The sequence below is a fragment of the Peromyscus eremicus genome, chromosome 23 (genome assembly GCF_949786415.1).
Source record: "Peromyscus eremicus chromosome 23, PerEre_H2_v1, whole genome shotgun sequence".
In the NCBI taxonomy this organism is placed as follows: Eukaryota; Metazoa; Chordata; class Mammalia; order Rodentia; family Cricetidae; genus Peromyscus; species Peromyscus eremicus.
This window is the reverse complement of record NC_081438.1, coordinates 6688339-6702084: the sequence shown is the minus strand read 5'-3', so window position 1 is coordinate 6702084 and position 13746 is coordinate 6688339. Positions and strand designations below refer to the sequence as shown.

Genomic DNA, 13746 nt, shown 5'->3' with positions numbered 1-13746 from the left:
GTATGGAAACACCCTCTAGGACTGGGTGGAAGTTGATTTTACTATGGTGTCAGCACTAAGTCCCCAGAAATGTTGGTATTGGGGAGGATTCTGAAGTCTGGCCCCAGGAGTTCGTATCAGAATTAGCAATGCCTTCCAGTGGATAAAGACCAGTTGTGGGGTTGAGGATTTAGCTCAGTGGTAGAGCACTTGCCTAACAAGCACAAGGCCCTGGGTTCATCCTCAGCTCCGGGGGGGGGGGGGGAAGGGGGGGAAGGCCAAGAAGGCCAGTTGTGCCATGCCTGTGTATTCACTAACCAACACATGGATGTGTCTCAGCTCCTGGGGTGGCTCATTGGCCCCTGGGAACACAGAGAGTGGAGGCCTGTGAAGGAAACAGAGGTGGGCAGAGATGGTTCTACTGTACAAAATGACAGAGGAGCGGAGTTTGAATCTTATTAGAGAAGCCAGCCCTCATGTTTAAGTCCATGTGACAAAATAGAAGAAACACAGGTAGGCAATGAGGGCAGAGGATGAGTTGGGCTGTGAAGTCCTTCAGAAAATGGCGTATGTCTTCTCTTTGGACCCTCTGCATCCAGGGCTGAGTCAACCAAGATCCAAGAGCAGGCATCAGTTCATGATGACTGGACCGGAATGACCAGGCAGTGGCGTCAACAGCATCAGCCATCGGATGGACATTTATGATGAACTAGACCCTGAGCTAAGTCCCCCGTGAGTCATGATGGATTTAACCCTCAAAACGGTCATATGAAATATGCATTCATGTCTCCATTTCTCAGGTAGAGACCAAGGCAGGATTTAGTCCCTCCCCTGAGGTCATCCAATTAAAAAGTGGCAGAGTTGAGCTTCACGCCCAGCTCCATCTGATCCCAGAGGCTATGCTTTTAGCCTTTCACAATAATGGATTTTCTTTACTAAACTATTTCCCAGACTGCTTTGTAGCCCGTATACCATGACAATTCTGTTAATCCTCCCAGGCAGTCTGTTTAAACCCAAAATATTCAGTCTCTGTAGAATTTCGTGTAAGACTGGTCTGGTAGTAATGGGTTCTCACGGAAGACATTGACATGGAAGGTCTGCCAGGAAGGATGGTTCTATACTGGGTACTTGATCGGACCTGCAGCACTATGGAGACACTTCTCTGTCTATAAAAGTGTCTCCAGAAGGCTGAGTGGCAGAAGGAAGACTCCTCTTGGGTATGGATGGAATTGTCCCAAAGACCTGCAGTCTCAGACTTTGGAGAAAAGATTTATGAATGAATGAATAAATGAACGAATGAATGGTGAGCTGCAGCAGCCTTTCTCTCCCTTTGCTTCTGACTATGACGGAACAGGACCAGCTGCCTCACAGGAGCCGCCAGGCTTTTCCCTACCATGGTGGGTTCCAAGCGTGATCCCGATAAAGCCCTCCTCCCTTTGTTTGCATCTTGCTGGGGATTTGGTCACAGTAGCAAGACAACTCATATAACAGTTGAGGTCACTCCTTCAATCTTATCCAACTAGAAATGGCAGGGCTGAGACTGCTTCGAAGTCTGGGTCCCAAGCCCTGTCTTGTGAGAGGGAACCACAGCACTCGGAAACCACTGTGTGCTTCTAAGCACAGAGATCCCTGGTATCCGGTAGACTGCATAGTTCCAGTCTGGGGTGCCGACTATCCCCAGAATTCTCTCCCATAGCCAATCACTGTATTTCCCCCCAGAGTCCCATTATTCTATGAGAGGCACATGGGCACAGCACATGGTCATCTTAAACATCCACTTCCTCATCCTTACACAAGTAAGAGAAGCTTTCTCTTCCACCTCACCTGGTTGTTCTGGGTTTCCAAAGAGGCAAGGATACACAGCCGGGAGCTTTTCCATAATACCAGGTAAGAAGGACAGGCATAGTTGAGCTGGAGGGGTGGCTCCGTGGTTAAGAGTGCTTGCTGCTTTTCCTGAGGACCAGGGTTCAAATCCCAGAACCCACATCAGGACTACCTTTAACTCTAGTCCTGGATAAATCTGGCACCCTTTTCTGACTTCACTGAAACACCCACACATGTGACATCTACTACACACTTCCACACTAAAGATAAAATAAATCCTTTTTATTAAAGGGCAGGCACACCTCTGAAAGGTTGATTGGTGGAGGTAAGGTCCCATCTACCTCTGATTCCCAAAAGTGACTCAGTTCATACCCAAATGTCATGACTAAGGATCTCTTTAAATATCCAAGGCTAAGAAGGGACAGCAACCCAAGGAAGGGCAATAGGCCCTACAAGCAGTCTAAGAATGGGGAATTTGAATACAGCAGATCAGGGAGAGGGAAGTGGAGAGTCCACTCCCCAACTTTCTTTTCCGTATTCTCAACTCTCCCAATCCCAAGCCTGTCTCAACTCCTGGCCCCTCTACCCCCTTTAAAGCCAACAGATGCACTTCTAGTTATTGACCAGAAGGGGTCACTGCGGAGCAAGCAGAGCCCCAGGCACTCCTAAACCAGAACACAGCCATCCTTCGCACAAAAAACCCATCCTGTTAGCCGTTTCCAGACCAGTGCTCGCTCCTTTATTCCCGTGTTCTGGTTTTTCTTGCCCTATCCTGTTCTCTCTCCTCTTCATCTTTTACACCTCGGTGTACCTCCTATTCTCTTGCAAAGAATGTACAAAGTCCATACTGATGTTGGGGACTTCGGTCCACACTGCTACTAGGTCTACAAGAATAAAAGATTTTTTTTCTCACCCTCTTCGGGGTGGGACCTGGTGTCAGTGTTTGGAGGTCCCTAAGACTTAGTGAAGGTTCCTTCTAGGAGTTTCAAACTCTGGAGGTAGGCGAAAGTGGTTACTATACCAAGTATTTATTGAAAGGCTCCAAAGGGAGAAATGGGCTGGAGGATCCCACTGGGAAATGTTCCCCCGGGAGAACCCTACGGTAAAACGAGAGACATGGTTGTCTACATCCTGTGTTTCTGGAGTTTAAGATTCTGAGCCTCTGCTGGGATTGGGGCGGGAGGGGGGGGAGGAGGCAGAAAATGGACAACCAAAAAGTTACTAACTCCTTGTAACCCTCAAACACCCCACCCCCACCCCCATCCCCACCCCAGGGCTTTCTTTGCCAAATCGGACTGCTGCTCCACACACAAGCTGCGGGTTCTCAGGGGGTGGGGAGGAGGGGTGGGGGAGGGGTGCGGGCTTTGGCAGCGGGGACGCGAGGCAGGCCCGCTGCAAGGCACAAAAGAGATATCCTTTAACAGCGCCGCAGGCACAGATGTGACGCTGCGACCCTCTGCGGGTGGGGGCCGGCTCGACAGATGGCGAGGAACCGCGCTGGCGACGGATTGTCCATCAAATGGCATTTTCTGGATGGGGGACGCGGGGAGCCCACGGCCCCCAGGCATAAAGAGGAACATAGGGGTACCCCCACTTTGCAGAGCTCAGCAGTCCTTCCCAGAAGTGGGGAAGGTTGAAGGCAGGTTGGCGTGGGCGGATAGGTGGGGCTGTTTTTACTAGCTCCCTCAATGGAAGATGCGCTCCAGAGTCTTGCAAAGGGATAGGGAGGTGGCCCAGCCCCGGGAGTGCGCATGCAAGGGTTGAGGGGAAGGCCTGCGACAACGGAGGAGGGGTGAGGGCTGGGCCTGAGGATCTCCAGCTTGGTTCTGTTCCGGGTGCTTGGGTCTCTTCTCAGAGGGGTCAGAATAGCAACTCAGTGGCCACCCGGCCTTGGAGACAAGCGCACGCCCCGCCCTTTCTCCTCCCTAGACCTGCGGGCTTTTGTTATGCAGATGGCGGCGGGAGGCTGAGCCACAGAAGGAGGGGTTGCTGGGGAAGGAGGAGACCGCGAAGGGGAGGGAGGAAAGTACAGCTCGCGCGACCAGCCTCCTCTTCCAACGTCACATTGTGCAAGAGACAAAACCCGGGCGCGCTGGAGCTCACACGCGCACGCACGGCAGACGCCCCGGTCGCCTCCTTTCTGTTCTCTGCGCGGTAGAGAAAGCCGGCCCAGCTCTGCTTTGCTGAGGACGCGGAGCTCAGCCGGCGGCTCCCAGCGCAGCTCAGAGCCAAGCCAGGAGGTGAACCCAGCTGAGGGACCACCTTCAATCTCAGCTGCCTGGCCAGCCCGAGACGTCCGTCCCATTCTATCCCATCCCCCGCCCAGAACTCTGATCTCTTCCCACCCCACCCCTTGGGGTTTCACGCGGACAGCGCCCCGGGGAGCCCAGGGCGTGTCAACCGGTTTGGAATCCACATTTCAGCACTTCGGACAGCGCCCCGGTCTCCCGGACTCCTTGGGCTTTTCAGGATGGCGAGCCTGCAGCAGGGCGAGAAACAGCTGTTTGAGAAGTTCTGGAAAGGGACCTTCAAAGCGGTGGCCACTCCACGTCCCGAGAGCATCATCGTTGCCAGTATCACAGCCCGAAAGCCACTGCCAAGGTAATGACCTCGTTTGTGAGTTGGGGACAACTAGAAGGTCCCCCCCCCTTTTCTTGCCTGCGCCCCAGGTGGACGCAGGCAGCTGGGCCAGGGTGCCTGGACTATGTCCGTCATACCCGGTATCTCACGCTGGAACATGGGAAATATTCGCTTGGGTAAGGAAGAGGCTGTTGAAAAGGGACAAGAATTCTTTGGCGGGGAACTACACTCCCACAGACTCCACACCTCCTAGGCAAAACCCCTTTGCTTTCTTAGGGTGGGCGGTGTGGCTCGGGTATGTACTTGACTGAAAACTTTTCTAGCTATCGCGAAGCTCATAGGTCAGGGGGGTGCAAAGCAGTGGTGGATTTGCAGTGTTGGGCGAGGGGTGCTGTACAAAACAGGAACTCAGCACGGACAGTGTTCAGAGTGTATTTTAACCCTCAGCTCAGAAACTAGTGGGCTCTGACAAAAGCCCATATGCTATTCCTCCAAATACACTCCAAACAGCACCCTCCTCCAGGATTAGCTGAGGCTGCTGCTGCTGGTGTTGAATTTTTTCCTCTCCAGCATCCGAAACCAAGACTTTGAGCTCAAAGTCAGCGTGAAGGTAATTGTAGAAGTTTTAATTTTTTTTCTTTTTTAAGAATCTGGTGACTTTGAACTTTGGAATGAGTTGTGGTCCTGGGGTGTTAGCAAAAAAAATAATAATAATAATAACCAGAGGGGAGAATAAGGGAAGAAATAAATGCAGGAGAAGAAGAGAACAGGGTGCAGGGTGAGGAGGAGGTTGGAGGGGGGGCACAGAAGCCTTCCACAGCAGAGAAAAACCCAATGTTTTCTTAGCTTGTTAGATTTAGAGGAGTTTGAGATGAAGGCTGTGCCCTCTGTCAGGAAAAATCAAGGCTGTATGAAACCCCATCTCTTGGTGCTGCTGGCTGAGCGGTTAAAGGAAAGAAGTGGATCTGGGGGGACCACGGGCAGGATTGATTAATCCTGGCAGGCTGCAATAGGGAATAGATTGAAAACATGTCTGGGAAAGAGTCGCTGACAGAATGCCTGGTCTGGCGCAACTAAGTCTGACTTTCCAGCAAGTGTGGGGATGGCGAAGGTTGACTGGAGAAAAAAAAATATCGGAGAAGAGCAAACTCACACCCACACCCAGGAACTTTTCTTTGTTCTGACTGAGGCTCAAACAGGTCTTTAGACAAATGGAGCATCCTATGCGGGGAACGCATGGACCGGAAGCAGGAAGGACCAGCAGAATGTAGAGCCTGTGAGCAGAGGCCAGCTTATGCACAGGAGAAGGGGGAAGCCCGCTGATACGGGCTGGAGAGGTGTGTGTGTAGGGGGGGGGACGGACAATGACATCAAATGTCATTAAAGCTGGTGTGCGTCTGCTTGCTCAGAGGTTCTTTGTAGAGAGTTTGACGTCAGCGCTTTTTATCCTCCTGGTCCTCTGCCACCGGCTTCACCTTCCTGCTTCCAATGTTGGCACACCAGAGCTGCACTGGCCGGAGAAAACGGGCTTGCTGGAGGAACCAGGGGGAATTCGTCTGGCGACAGAAGTATTTGGTCCACAGTCTTGTCTATTTTAGGGGTACACTGGGGGAGGAAAGCAGGTTCTTGATGCTGTTTTAATTTAGAAAAGTGTCCCTGATATTACCACACTTGGGACCTTCATGGTTCTGCCTCCCTGTCTGTCTGTCTGTCTGACTGTCTGTCTGATTCTACCAACATACCATTTTCTTGCCATTAGCTTCAGTCATATGAATTGACTGAGGGATAGCCTAGTCCTACAGCTTTTATTCATTTTAATTTCATCTGTGTGTGACTTTTACAAGAGTTTCGTATACCCTCAGTAATTTCTCACCCTTGATGCGTTTTAATGTCCTGGGTTTCTATTCCCCTGGACAACACCCTTGAAGTTTATGCCACAGTTCTATATGCTCCTGATTGATAATTTACAAGAATATTTCTATGATTGGTGCCTCCTCTCTGTAGAACACATTTCGGGTAGAGATTGCAGGGAGCATTTATATCCAAGTCCCCAGAAAGGCCTGGGCTTAGTTTTGTTTCAACAGACTAACCGTAAGACCTGAATCATCCCCATTCTCACCGACATCAGCTGCCTGCAGTGATGGTCAGTTCCGGTTCCCTTCCAGTGTCCTGTGTCACCAGAGGGTAGAAATGTCATCTTTCCAGAGCCGAGCTCTTAGGAGGAAAAAGGAGAAAGATGCCGCATAGCTTCAGCGGAGCCTTGGTGACTCCTTTTGAGACAAGCTACAGACTTGTTCTCATTAGAAATGTTTAGCTGTTTGAGCCAAGCCCGGCTCAGTCAGACGATCGGCACAATCCATGCTTGTGGGAAGATGGGGGAGGCGTGGGTGAACCACTAGCCAATCCTGTTGGTTACACACTTAATATTTGATTGTAGATGAGGGTCCCTCCCCTGGATGAGCCTCCCCCAGGATATCTTAAGTCTATAGCTGAAGATAATTTAGCGCCAGGACTGAGGTATGCATTTTAAGTTGTTGATTCCACAGCAACATGCATACGACAGACAATTGCTTCCTAAGCAGAACCCCCTCTCTCCCTGGCTCCTCCCTTCTTCTCCTCCACACCCCCCACCCCCGTGTGAGGCATTCTTGATGAGGCAAGAGTTTTATCATGTTATCAAATTTCCAGCAGATGTCTGACTCAAATGTCAGGCAGAGCACAGTGAGATGCCATAGACTGTAGTGGTTGCTTAAGTGCCGATGGGAGCATCAGACAACCTGGGATCCTGAACTAGAACCTTCACCTCATGGGACGTGAAAATAGAATCTGTACCTATCACTGCCTCAGCCTGTGTGAGGACTGAGCCAGCCAGCCACCATGTGTGGCACACGGTGTTTGCTCCATAGACCTTTGTCCTGTAAGGAAGCTCACGGTGCCTAAAGGGAAACGCAAAGTCTCCAGTTCTGTTTCTTTTCTCCCTTGAACAATGCTAACAATTGACATCATGGAAGTTCAGCTCTGGACGGGCTACTAAATTGAGGTGAAATGAATACGTAGGAGGCCAAGTTGATTCTACAACCCATAGTTCCCCCTCCATGTTAGTGGCTTAATATTTCTTCCTGTTACTGGGATAAAATAACCCCCCAAAGCAACTCAAGGGAGAAAGAGTTTATTTCAGCTCATAGTTCAAGGGTTTAGAACAACAGGGTGGGAGCTTTAGACAACTGATCACATTGAATCCATAGCCAGGAACAGAGTGATAACACTCAGGCTCAGCCATTCCCTGCTATAGCAATAACCTAGGGAATGGTGTCACCCACAGTGGTGGTTTTCCCACTTCCATTAACCTAATCAAGATCATTTCCCATGGGCATGCCCAGAGGCCCACCTTTCTGGTGATGCTAGCTCTCGTTAAATTGACAACTGAGATTAGCCAGCATGGAAGGTTCCACTCTTTTCCTCTCTGGCTGTTGAGTTGGGGGTGGGGCACAGGGAAGTAGTATCTGGATTCCGAAGTGATCCGTAAACACCTTATAGAACAGCCTTTGGTTTGTATAGGAAACATGGGGATTGGCAGGCTTAAACTCCCCCTCCCCCTTTTTTAAATACCGTAATCTCATTCCAAGTTTTTATCAAATCTATAGCAATTAAATAATTTATAGTTCACATCAATAATTCTTTAAGAACAAAATAGGAAACCCAGGCTTAGTGGTGGACACGTGTAGTGTCAGCACTCAGGTTATTGAAGCAGGAGGATTTATGAGTTCACCACCAGCCTGGGTGAGACCCTGAGGGAGGGGATGGGGAGAAAGGAAGGAAAAGTCAGAAAGAAACCAAGAGGAGGAGACAGAAAAGGGGCATTTTAATTTGCTCCTCTGTTGCAGTTATAAAACACTGACCATATGCGACATTGGGGGAAAGAGTATGTTTCCTCTTACATTCCCAAGTCACACTCCATCACTGAGGGAAGTCAGGGCAGGAACTCAACACAGGAACCTGGAGGCAGGAACTGATGCAGAGGTCATGGAGGGGAGCTGCTTACTGGCTTGCTCCTTATGACTTGCTCAGCCTGCTTCTTATAGAACCCAGGACCACCTGCCCAGAGATGGTACCACCCATAGTAGTCTGTACCCTTCCTTACCAATCATTAATCAAGAAAATGCCCCCACAGGTCTTGCCTACAGGCCAATCTGATGGAGGCAGTTCCTAAATTGAGACTGCCTCTTCCCAGGTGGCTCTGGGATGTGTCAAGTTGACAGCTGAAGCTGAGTAGAACAGAGGAAAAGGAAGAGGGGGAGGGGCGGGAGAGAGGGAGCGAGGGAGGGAGGTGGGAAAGTGAGTAACTATTTAGAATGGAAATTCTAACAGGGATGATCTTAAGAAAACCAAAACAAGAATCAGCACAATCAAACCTCACCCTCTAGGACCTGGCAGGAACCCCCCCTCCCTCCCCAGGAGTCAATAAGATCAACAACCTACAGGGAGACCTCTCTCTTACACCCACAAAGAAGGAGAGTCACATTGTTAGGCGTTCCTTTAATTCCTTTGTTAATCACTCAGCCTCAAAAAGTTTGTACCTAAGAAGTTCCCGGATCAGCAAAAACCTAGCCTTTGAAGTAGTTCAAACCATAATAATCATATCGATAAATAGCCATAGCCAGGGACTTAATGAACATGTAAAAATCATTAGGAATTAGCATATGAATTGTTGGCGGATGCGTGAGTGTTTGTTAAGGGCTAGAGCAGCAGCCCCCCTTAAGTAGAGTGTGCCTTCCCTTTGCTATTTGTTTGGCAAGCTATTAATTTTCTTCAAAAATCCTTTCCATGCAGAATACTCCAGAAGCTGACTGGAGCCCAGTCCCTGTCCAAAGGCTCATAAATTCCAAACTATTGGAGGTTTTACTGCATGAGGGGAAAGATGGCCAAATTGTAAAGCAGGAAAAAAAAATGCCTTTGAGCCATTTAATTTGAGACTCCCCTTGGTGCCAAGCAATAGGTTAACACATTTGTGCTGACTTCATGGTGGGATCAGGGTGAGGGGCATTTGGATAGCGTTTTTTCCTGACAACTGGTAGTTAAGAACTAATGTTCTGAGGGTCCCGAAAAATGCTCGCCCTGGCCGTGAACACATGCCCTTCCGGGGGAAGGGAGTGACATGATCAAACATGTCCCCATCTAAAAGATTGAAATTTGTTGAATGGCACACAGGGGCCAGTGGTGAGGACCCTTTGTGACATTTCTTCCGTGTTTGCTGGGCAAATGTGGTTATCTTTAAAGAAGCATGGAGTGGAGATGGTCAAGGGATGTCGGATGGGTTGATTGAAATGTGCAAGGCTCCAATCTGGGGGGAAGCTGAGCTCTCTCCCAGCCCCACCTCCATCTGACACTCTGAGGGTTCTGATCAATGCCATTGAATGACACATGCTGCAAACAGACTCTCCCTGGTGTCAGAATGAGGCTCCCCAGATAAAGATGTCTGTCTGGCTCCAAGCGTAGCCATGCTACCCAGTAGAAGTCAGTAGCTTAGATCGAATGCCATCGGCCTTGTGAGTCACCATAGGCTGCTGCCAGACTCTGGCAGTCCCCAAATCCTAATTTCTGTGAGGAGGAAAGAAGCCCCATTAATGGACCTTACGCTCCACAAGTACATCAAGTGTGGTACAGGGTCACAATAAATTAAAAACCTGTCCCTACTTTCTGGAAAGCTGGATCTGTCTTCCCACAAGCTAGAATTGGCCAGGGCATAGGAAGAGTTACTAAGACTGCTGAGGCATGAGAGGATGTTCATGGGGTACTCAGACTCCCTGGCCTTGCCTCTCGTTCATGCCGATACTGTGGGTGTGTGTGTGTGTGTGTGTGTGTGTGTGTGTGTGTGCATGCTAGTGATCACCTGTGCCTGCCCCTGCCCAAGTGTGTGTGTGTGTGTGTGTGTGTGCATGCTAGTGATCACCTGTGCCTGCCTCTGCCCAAGTGTGTGTGTGTGTGTGTGTGTGTGTGTGTGTGTGTGTGACTGTGTGTGTGTGTGTTTGTCTCTGTCTGTCTGTGGCTATGTCTCTCTCTCTCTCTCTCTCTCTCTCTCTCTCTCTCTCTCTCTCTCTCTCTCTGTCTCTGCATGTGTGTGTGTTCAGGTGCACACACACGTGCATGTGTGTGCACATGGAAGCGAGAGGACAACACTGGGTGTTATTCGGGCACGGTCCACCTTTTGTTTTGCTCTTCACATTCTCTTTGTTTTTGAAACCAACTCTCTCTCTGTCTGGACCTTGCCCAGTCAGGCGGAGGCTAGCCAGTGCGCCCCGCAGAGATGCCCGTCTCTGCTTCCCCAGCACTGGGATGACAAGCGCGTGCATCCCTCAGACTCGACGTTGTTACGTCATCGTCGGTCGAGCGCCTCTGTTCCTTTCTGCACGTGGCTCTGCAGTTCTCCAAAGAGGCTGAGCTCTGCCGAACTGTGTGCAGAATCTGCCAGGCAAAGAATGGACTACATCAATGGTCCTCCTTACTACCTACAAGCACTCGCTGCCCAGGAGAATTCTGCCAAATGACTCGACCTCAATCTTGATTTCCTCATCCATAAAATGGGCTAAGAATAGCAACCACTCCAAAGAACCATTGAGGGGACTGAGTGAGCTCATTTGTGGATAGTACTGCCTGGCATGCGGGAAGGACTTATTCTGTGTTAGTTCTCGTTATCAATAATAAGTCACAGTTTTTATTATTCCTTCAAGCTGGGCCCATCATGGAGGAAAAATGGAATAAAATACGGTTCCTCCCTTCAAGGGTGTCACAGTTTTCAGAAAGGGAGACACAAAACCACAAATGCAGGCCTCCAGTTGGTTAGGTTTATATACTCCAAGCGGGGTGGGCGTGAAGGTACAGGGATATGGTTCCAACAGAGAAGGGAGAGACCCCCCAGCACAGCACAGGGACACTTGCTTATGTCCACAGTTCTCCTTAAGTATTTGACCTGGGAAATGGATATGACTTTATTTTTTCACTAATTTAATCTACCAGTGAGACGTGATGAGGAGGAAGAAATGGGGTCTTTGTGCTCAGGAGGGTCTCAGAGACCATTTCTTCTTCCAAGAGTAAAAGCTGGTGAAACCATTCAGAGGGGTGTCATCTGTGGGGGGTCACGTCATCACCTGTGGGGGGCACCAGAAAGGAACAGCCCATGTAATAACCATTTACACACACACACACACACACACACACACACACACACACACACACCCCTCCGCCGCTGGCTCAAGGGCACTGTCTCTAGTGTGGGCCATTAGGTTTCTTGTCTTTCATGGTCTAGATAGCTAATATAAATGCATTCTGTGTTCTTTGAGCAACCAGCGATGATGGGGGAAATGGGCAGAGAGCCCACAGACATCGAAGGTGGCATTGGCCACAGGGAGCACAAAGCACAAAGCAAAAGCACCTGCATCTGGCTGTGGCATTGAGTGATGTTTTCACTTAGTCACACCTTCAGTGGTTTTATTGAGATACTGCACAGTACAGTAGCGATCGACCAACAGGAAGTCCTTGCTCTTATGGAAGAAAAAAAAAAGACAGGGAATAAAGTACCATCAATAAACAAATAGATGGCCAGGTGACAGCCCTGTAAAAAAAAAGAGGAGAAATGGGTGTAGGGTGAGGGGAGGAGCCACTTTGTGGAATATAGTGATCAAGAATGCGGATGAGAAGGAGCAGGCTTCTGACAATTGAGGACAAAGTATTTGAATTAGCGGGAACAGTGGTGAACAGGTCCTGGGGTGGAAGCGTGCTCGAGACATTTGAAGAACAGTAGAGGGAGAGAGGGAAGGGAGTCACAGCTATAGAAGATGCCTCCCAAGATGCAACAGGAACTAGATCAGGGGGAATCTTGTGAGCCTGGGAAAGAATCCCTAGGCTTTCAACTCCTAATCTCCCCCACCCAGGGGGATGTCAGCCCTGGCAGCCTGGGTCCCCATCCCAATGTGCTCTTGTAGGCACCTGTCCCGACTCTGATGCAGCCAGGGGTGACTCTGAGTAGCACAGCTTCCTTCCTGTGTTAAAGTGAAGCGGTGACATTTCCAGTCTCTCTGACTGTGACCCATCAGATCAGACGATTTTTAGACTGGACTTGTGATGGTAAATTTTGTTCCCATGGTGTCAGGGGGATGAGTCTTATCTATCTCTCATGGCCTGGTGTATACACCAGGGCTATTCCTTGCACTCAGAAGCAGTCTCTAGGCTCTGTACACTCTCAGCTCTCTCTTCTCTCTCTCTCTCTCTCTCTCTCTCTCTCTCTCTCTCTCTCTCTCTCTCTCTCTCTCTCTCCTCACCTTGAAATCTTGCAAAGGGAGTTCACACACACTACAGCCTTTATGTGGAGTTCCATGAAATAAAAATTCTAAATTAGGATGTCATAGAAACAAAGCCAAAGGAAATATAGGAATGGGCTGGAGCCTAAAACAGTTATTAAGTAATTCATGTCTCTATGCGTCCTTTCAAAACAAGCTGTAAGATCCCCTGGACACAAATGTATCTCATCCCATGCAGGGAATTCCTCAGTTAGTGGATTCCCAGAGCTCAGATCCTGCCTGCAGTTTCACAGAGCATAAACACTCACCGATGGGACACTGCTCCCTGGCTTCATTAAAAGTTCAGCTTAGCCAGAGAGCTGGAAGTCTGAATGACAGTTACAGGCCTGTGGGAAGAGAGGCGTGGGCCAGCAAGGTGGCTTAGTGGGTAGAGGCACTTTCAGCCAAGCCTGATGGCCTGAGTTCAATCCCTGGGATCCACGTGCTAAAAAGAGAAAACGGTGAGTCAAGATAACCTTTTTCTTTCTGTGAGCTGAATGAACTCGGGTACTTGTTACAAAGATGCCACTGACCAACACAATTGCCAATATATCCAGAAGTGGCAATGTTGGGATTCAGGGGAGAACAACTTGAGCCACAGAGGCCAGGGACAACATCTTTCCCAGTCTTTGTAGGATCCTAGAACGTATTATAGGAATTCAATGTGTGAGTAATGAGCAAGGATAACGCAACCAAAAGCCCAGACGAGGAAACAGAACTACGCAGAACAGCAGCCCCAGAAGGGTAGGGCTGAGAGCCTGGAGATCCCTCCGTGACTTCATTTATAGGCTGAGGACCAGGGAACACAACTTAGAATGTGTATAACAACAGAATGCATGTGTAATTCGTAAATATGTGTGCATATTGATATTCCATTATTTTCCCACTGAGAGAGAGATGTAATGGAAAAAAGAAAAAAAGAGAGAAACAAAACCCTGAGCTAGGGGAACGGCTTAGCAGTTAAGAGTACGTATTGACCTTGCGGAAGACCCAAGTTCAGTTCCCAGCATCCTCTTTGGGCATGTCACAA

General features: G+C 49.3%; 1 protein-coding gene across 1 annotated transcript in view; it reads left to right on the top strand.

The window, feature by feature from the left end:
• The first annotated feature begins 4273 nt into the window (after nt 1–4273).
• Nucleotides 4274–13746, top strand: part of Srrm4 (serine/arginine repetitive matrix 4) — a 152581-nt gene continuing 143108 nt past the window's right edge. Inside the window, exon 1 of the mRNA XM_059249239.1 lies at nt 4274–4404. Within this exon, the coding sequence (XP_059105222.1) occupies nt 4274–4404 (131 nt within the window). The remainder of the gene's footprint in view (nt 4405–13746) is intronic.